The 8011-nt window shown below is 48.9% G+C and overlaps 1 protein-coding gene across 1 annotated transcript in view; it reads left to right on the forward strand.

The window, feature by feature from the left end:
* Positions 1–40: 40 nt before the first annotated feature.
* LOC112488629 (FRAS1-related extracellular matrix protein 2-like) overlaps positions 41–8011 on the forward strand; it is a 37376-nt gene continuing 29405 nt past the window's right edge. The window contains exon 1 of the mRNA XM_025065698.1: positions 41–5317. Within this exon, the coding sequence (XP_024921466.1) occupies positions 316–5317 (5002 nt within the window). The 5' untranslated portion in view covers positions 41–315. The remainder of the gene's footprint in view (positions 5318–8011) is intronic.

Raw genomic sequence — 8011 nt, forward strand, 5'->3', positions numbered from 1 at the left:
CGCCCCCCCCCTCTCCCTCCCTCCCTCCTCCCTCCTCCTGTGTGAATGTCAGCTCTGCTGCCTATTGCAGACGCGGCTGAGGTACAAAGACTCCCCAAATCCTCCAATATGTGCAGCGATGGGCGGCACTGTAGCGCAGCCTCTCAAGTGTCAGAACTTAAAACTCCTGCGCGCCGCTCTGCCTCAGAATGTGGAGGCTCCGCGCCAACACGGTGACACTCTGAGTGTAGACACTTAGACAAGAAGCGGAGCAGGGTTTTTTTTTTCTTTTTTCTTTTTTCCTCCCTCCTCTTCTCTCCATCACCTCCTCCGTGGATGCTGTGGCTCAGACCCGCCGCGGAGATGCTGCTCGTCCGGCTCCTGCTCTGTGTTTCGTGCACAGCCTCCCTCTCAGCGCAGCCCGACAGCTCCGGACTCTTTTACGCGCTCAGATCCGAACTGTCGGAGGACGCCATCCTGGTGGCCAACAACGGAATACGCGTGCCTTTCGGGAGGTCGGTCTTCATCGATCCCATCAACGATCTGGTGATCCAGACGCAGCCCGGGGACCGATGCAGCATCACGGTGCTGGACAACGACCCGCTCTCCCAGAGACCCGGGCATCTCTCTCCTAAAAAGTTTCCCTGTGATTTCGGTCCAAACGAAGTCACCTACTCCCACTACGGCTCCAGGAGTCCGGCCAAGGACAGGGTGAGGCTGCAGCTCAGGTATGACGCGCAGACTGAGACCGTTATCATTCCCTTTATGATGGAGGTGGAGGTGGTTTTTACGCAGCTGGAGTTACTCACCAAAAACATGCCCCTGGTGGTCGATCATCTGAAGGGCGTCAGTGGAGCCATTGATAAAAAGACTCTGGAGTTTACTTACGACAGAGACTCCTTCAAATGTCAGGTGGCTTCGCTGTCCAGTGGCGGCGCTCTGCCCAGATATGGGAGACTTATTGACGGAGACAAACTTTCCTCAGTGATGAACTGTGACGAGTTCACTCAGGCTGACATCCGTTACAAGCACACGTTCCAGGGCAAATCCCCCAACAGAGACTATGTTCCCATGGTGGTGGAGCTCCACGACAAGGAGGGGAATTTGGTGAAGCAGGAGTATTTCCATCTGATGATACGGATCAAAGAGGGAGAAGAAAACACAGCGCCCAAGCCCAGCTTCGTGTCCATGATGATGATGGAGGTGAGTCAGTTTGTCATGACCGCCTTCACCCCTGACATGCTGGCTGCAGAGGATGCAGAGTCAGACCCAGGTGAGCTTATTTTCAACCTCACCAATAATTTATCCTACGAGGAAGGTTACATAGTCAGCACCGACGACCGGAACCTCCCCATCACCTCCTTTTACCAGAGGGACCTCCATGATCTGAAGATCGCCTACAAACCTCCTTCCCTGGATGCTGACACTGAGAGATTTTTCCAGCTGGAGTTTCAGGTGGTGGACACAGATGGCGCTGTTTCGGAAATGTTTGCTTTTATGATTGTCGTAAAGCCCATGGATTCCTTGGCCCCCGTTGTCACCCGTAACACGGGTCAGCTGTTGTACGAGGGTCAGTCCCGGCCTCTGGTCACCGCCCAGAACCTGGAGATCAGCGACGAAGACAACCTGGACTCTGTCACTGTCACGGTGGTGGACGGTCTACGTCACGGGGACCTCATGGTCCTGGGGTCCCACAGGAAGTTGTTCACACCTGCGGATCTCACCTCAGGCGCGGTTGTGTACCAGCATGATGGGAGTGACACGTACAGTGACAACGTCGTCTTCAAGATGACAGACGGGAAAAACGAGGTTGAATTCCTGTTCCCTATCACCATAGTTCCCACGGATGATGAGCCGCCCATCATAAACGCCAACACGGGTCTGGTACTGTTCAAGAACCAGATGATGCCAGTATCTCCGCTCATGCTCAGTGCCGCTGATATTGACTCTGAAGATTCTACTATTAAATTCACCATCCGTCCTCCCTTTTCTACCGTCGGCACAGTCCTGCTCAGACAGTCCGACGCACCGGAAGACCCGTCTTCCTGGAAGTTCAACTCTGTGGATGAAGTTTATGAGAAGGAGGTGAAGGAGTGGCTCCAGAAGGACATCACTGACGGAAAGTTGTTTTATAAACACACAGGTCCTCACAGCAAAGACACCGTCCTGGACCAGTTTGCGTTCACGGTCCAGGATGACAACGATCCTCCCAACGAGTCAGAAGAAAATACGTTTATTATCCGCGTGTTGCCCGTCGACGACGTTCCTCCAGTGCTGTTCCCTGGCACCACGCTGCAGATGACGGTGCAGGAGTACAAGCTCACTCACTTCAGCAAAGAAGTTTTACGCTACACTGACTTGGACTCGGAGGACCGTGACCTTAAATACACGGTCATACAACCGCCCACGGACACGGACGAAAACAACCCAGTACTCTTCGGCTCTCTGGTGCTGACGGACAGTCTGGACACAGAAGTGACAGAGTTCACACAAGCTCAAATTAACCACCACAAAATCTCCTTCGCTCCCCCTGATGTTGAACTGGGAATCACAGCACACGTCGTGCAGTTCCGTTACACCGTTGAAGACACGGCGGGGAACAGCGTAGAAGGTGCGTTCACCATCTACCTGCAGCCCGTCAACAACAAACCTCCTCAGATCACCAACACCGGCTTCACTGTGCCCGAACACGGCGTGCACATCGTCAGCCTGGCCGAGCTGGACGCCGCGGACCCGGACACAGAGAGTAAGCTGATTACATTCAGTCTGAGCCGACTGCCTAAACACGGCAAAGTCCAGATTGAATTCGGTGACCTGCAGCAGAGAGCCGTTTTCAAACTTGATGATATTTCGGAGGGAAAGATGTCATACAGTCACGGAGGAGAGGAGACAGTGAGTGATGACTTTCAGCTGGACGTGAGCGACGGGATCCACGTCGTGACGGTGACGGTCAGAGTTAATGTAAAGCCCGTGGATGACGAGACCCCGACCATCAGCCTGCCCGCGGGAACCATTGGTTCACATATGAACGTGCTGGAAAACGGAGCCACCGAAATCACAACTAATGTCATTCAAGGTCACGACGACGACACAGACGACCTCCAGTTGACCTTCATTGTGGAGGATCCTCCGGTCAAAGGTGAAATATTGGTCAAAGGAGTCCCAGCGGCTAAGTTTACACAGGCCGACATTATCAACGGCGTCGTCGTTTACGCGCACACTGGCGGTGAGATAGGCCTGGCCTCGCAGCTGGACGGCTTCAACTTGACTCTCACAGACATGTCTGATGACTGGACAGTCGGTGGCAATAGGGTCAGCGGGGTCCAAGTCCGAGTGACCATACTTCCTGTTGACAGCCAGCCCCCCGAGGTGGGAGTTGGGGTTCAGTTCAGCGTCATTGAAGGGGAGAAATTTGCCATTGGGCCCCAGCACTTGGATGCTGATGATAATGACACTCCGACAGATGACATCCTCTGCACCATCATCGTCCAGCCCTCTGCTGGCTACGTGGAGAATGTCTCACCAGCCCCGGGGTCTGAAAAGTCCAGATCAGGAACAGCTATCAGCGCATTCACAATCAGAGACATCAGAGAGGGGAATATCTACTACGTGCAGAGTATTCACAAAGGAGTGGAGGTGGTGGAGGACAGATTTACATTTAGATGCTCTGATGGCATCAATTTTTCAGAAAATCATTTCTTCCCAATTGTCATCATCCCTGCCAATGATGAAAAGCCGGAGATATATCTGAGTGATATTGTGGTGATGGAGGGAATGAACATTGTCATCGACACTCCCATCCTGAACGGCGCCGATGCCGATGTTCCACCTGACGAACTGATGTTCATCATTTCCAAACCTCCCAAACACGGTGCCATTTTGAACCAGCTCCCGGCGGGTTCTGCTCCCGTGACTAACTTCACTTTAGAGGAGATCCAGGAGGCATCCAGCATTATTTATGAACACGATGACTCAGAGACAACGGAGGACAGCTTTGAAGTAACTCTGACAGACGGGAAGTACTCTGTGCAGAAAACAGCCCTGGTCGTGATTGTTCCCGTGGATGACGAGACGCCCAGGATGCTCATCAACGACGGTCTGGAGGTAGAAATCGCCGAGACCAAGGAGATCAATAACAAAGTGCTTAAAGCAACAGATTTGGACTCTGATGATAGCGAGCTCGCATACATCGTCCGCTTTGGGCCCGGTCAGGGTCTCCTGCTGAGGAAGACTCTGTCTGGGTCTCTGGAGAACATCACTCTGGGCATGAACTTCACTCAAGCTGAGGTGGACGCAGGGCTCATACTCTATACGCACAACGGCCAGGAGGGCGTCAGAGACTTGATCAAATTTGACGTGACAGATGGAATCAACCCTCTGATTGATCGGTACTTCTACATCACCGTCGGCAGCATCGACATGGTGTTTCCTGACGTCGTCAGTAAAGGCGTCTCGCTCAGAGAAGGTGGCAGAGTGACTCTGACCACTGACCTTCTGAGCACCACTGACCTCAACAGTCCTGATGAAAACCTGGTTTTCACCATCACCCGAGCTCCGGTCAGAGGTCACCTGGAGTGCACTGACACTCCCGGGATGCCCATCGTCTCCTTCTCTCAGCTGGAACTGGCCGGCAGTAAGGTTTATTACATCCACACCTCTGACGACGAGGTCAAAATGGACAGCTTTGAGTTCGAGGTCACCGACGGCTACAATCCCATTTTCCGAACATTCAGAATCTCCATCGTGGACGTGGACAACAAGAAGCCTGTGGTGACTGTGAACAGTCTGATCGTCACAGAAGGGGAGACGAAGCTGATCACGCCGTTCGAGCTCACGGCTGAGGACCAGGACACCACCGAGAAGCAGCTGAAGTTCACCATCACACAGCTGCCGCTTCACGGCAAGCTCCTGCACAACCTGACCACGCCTGTGACCGGCTTCAGCAAACAAGACCTGAACGAAAACCTCATCAGCTACAGACACGACGGCACGGAATCTTCAGAAGACTCCTTCTCCTTCACCGTCACCGACGGCACACACACAGACTTTTTCGTTTTCCCTGACACCGTCTTTGAGACGCGCCACCCTCAGACCATGAAGATCACCATCGTGGCCTTGGACAACGGCGTCCCTCAGATCGTGGTCAACAAAGGTGCACCCACCCTGAAGATCTTGGCCACAGGTCACCTGGGGTTCCCCATCAGCCACAAAGTCCTGAAGGCAGAGGACAGAGACAGCGGCCCCGCCTCCCTGGTCTTCCACATCACCACCCAACCCAAACATGGCTACGTCGTCAACCTGGGACGGGGAAACAACTCCGTCGACACATTCAGTCAAGGTGAGCTAACAGAAACAACTGCTATTGTTTGATTGGACAGAATAAAAAAAAAAGAATTATTATTTTAGTATTAATTTTTTATAATATAAATTATTATAGTATGATATTATGGTAATATTATGGTAAAATTAGTACTGTTTTTTGGCTAACCTTTAGCTGTTTGCATATTAAACATAATTTAATTTGAGATATTTCTGTAGCTATTTCAGCTGTTGTAATTCAAGGTTTGGTCTTTTTGACAATTTTTCCAGTTTGATGTCTAACTTTATGTTATTTATTATGCATTCTTGGCTCATTTCAGGCTAATCTTTAGCAGGTGTTCGTTTAAAGTTTTATGGGTTTTTCCTATTTAATCTCTTAACTTTTAGTTGTTTTCCAGCTATAATATTATGGACAACTTTTTGTTTCGCTTTCGGACAATCTATCAGTTTCACTATATAGAATGTATCTGTTAGCCATTTTAGCTATTGTTAACATTCCTTTTTTTTTTAAATGTATTTCTTTCTTATTAGTTTTTTTCCTTTAGATAATTCAGTGAAACAGGTTTGACAGTGAACTCCAGGGGAACAAAATGTATTTTCCATATATCATACAATATTCCTGTATCTTTTCATATATAATCACTCAAGATTAATCCTCATCCTCAGGTGTTTAAGACATGAGCTGTGAGCTGCGGTGTAGCTTCGAAACTATTGGTTCTAATTTATGGAGTAATAATTCTTCAAAGGTGTGACGGTGTGACAAGCAGCGGCCTGGGAATCTGAAGCGTTAATTTACGGGCGTCAAATTAGTAGTGCAGCGCTCATCAAATGATAATTAGCAGACCAGAGTTAGGGGCTGACGTTTGAGTCAAATGTCTGCTGGATGGTTACAGATGAATAATTTATCATCACTTCATCTCTGGGGGAATATTCCCATCGGATGCTCTTCACAGTGGTTTGTTAACTGCAGCAGCACTCAAGTGGAGGTTCATGTGAAAAGGTCACGGCAGACCTGTTAGAGACAGGATGGCATTTGAGTTGGACGGCTACACTGTGTTCATAAAATATGAAGCAAATTATTTCAATTTGTGTCGTATTGACAACCGAACACTCCTTAAGAACGAATGCAAAGGAGAGGGGAAAAAAATCCTTCTTCCGTGTGTGAATGTGGGTTTATTGATATCAGAGAGAAAATCAAAACAACAATGCCACTGATTGGCGCTTTAAAGCGACGCAATCAGCGCTCTAATTCCTGCCACGCTGTGGCAATTATGCACACAGGTTGGAAAATTCATCCGTCCCTGCCGTAGCCTGGCAAAAGCACAGGCAGCAGCTGAGGAAACAGATGGGGGTAAAGGGGCTTTTAAGTCAGCAGGGGATGGACATTTACTGTATGTCAACAACTCTCAGGCTGTTGGAGGGTCTGTGTCGCTCTGGGCCACTGGTCCTAACAAGTACCGACAGGATTCTTCAACTTAAGATTGAGGTCAAAGAGGAGACGAGGAAAAATCTGAAACTGGTGTGACTTTGATTAGTAAAACCACAAAACCACAAAGAGACACAACAGGCAACATTTATTTAACAAAAATTAAAATTAAAATTTTAAAAAGATGGATGGATAGCTTGGAGAATAAATGACAATTTTACTGCAGTACCACTACTGACCAGCAACCCCAAAAATTGATTGCTCCCAAAGACAAATTAAACTTAAAATGTATTTTTCCTGATGGAATAAATTTAAGATTCGTGAGGTTGCCTAGCGCCTGTGATTGACAGCTCATTCGTCCAATAGAACATCGACTTTACCAACGTAAGGTGATGAAGTCACTGATAATTTAATGTTAAATTTGTATTTAAATATGAGATATTAAATATGAGATGTTACATGAAATATTTAAATATGAAAGAAAGTCCTAAAGAGCTGCTGCTTCACTGATCCTCCAGTCTGGCTGACTGAGAGTAGGAGGCAGCTAAAGTGGAGGAGAACAGTGGTGACAGGAGGATGAGAAGGTGGCATGATAGAAATGAAGAATGAGCGAAGGAGGTGTGGGTGGGGGACGGGGGGGCAGACAGGGCTCGTCAGAGGAATCAGTCAGGTGAAAGAGACAATCCCTCGCTTTTTATTTACTCATCCTATTTCCAGGGCACATCCCGTGAGGCGAGCGCTTTAAATATTTGATGATGAGTGTGACCGCGGTTCACGGCCACGACTGCATGACTGCAAAGACCTGGGGTTCAGGGCTCAGACACGATACAACACGACACTATAAGGAGGAGGAGGAAGAAGGGGGGGTTCTGTACAATTCCTCACCAAATTATTGTTTTTGCCGACGTTGAGAAACATAAAGATGACATGATGTACATTTTCCAGCGTGTTCCAGAGTTGGTAATGACAGGAAAACAGCCGAGAGGTTTGAGACCAGTCCCAGACAGGAGTTAAAGGTTTATACTTTTATGAGGCTCCCTCCTCCTCCTCCTCCTCCATCTATTATTGAAGGAGGTGCTTCACCGAGGCCAAATCTTTTCACAGTCTTGATGATTTTTCTGCACTGTAAAAGACATTTTGGGAGAAGGTTGGGGGAAAAAAAGAAGCTCACAGAGCCCTGTAATTCAAAAGAGAAACAGCTGTGGACATGTAAGGTGCCCCCGTCCCCGTCCCCCACTGCCATCCTGTTTTTAACATTCCTGCCCTCGTCTGTCATTAAAAACATCC

The sequence above is a fragment of the Cynoglossus semilaevis genome, chromosome 19, assembly GCF_000523025.1.
Source record: "Cynoglossus semilaevis isolate Cse_v1.0 chromosome 19, Cse_v1.0, whole genome shotgun sequence".
Taxonomy (NCBI): Eukaryota; Metazoa; Chordata; class Actinopteri; order Pleuronectiformes; family Cynoglossidae; genus Cynoglossus; species Cynoglossus semilaevis.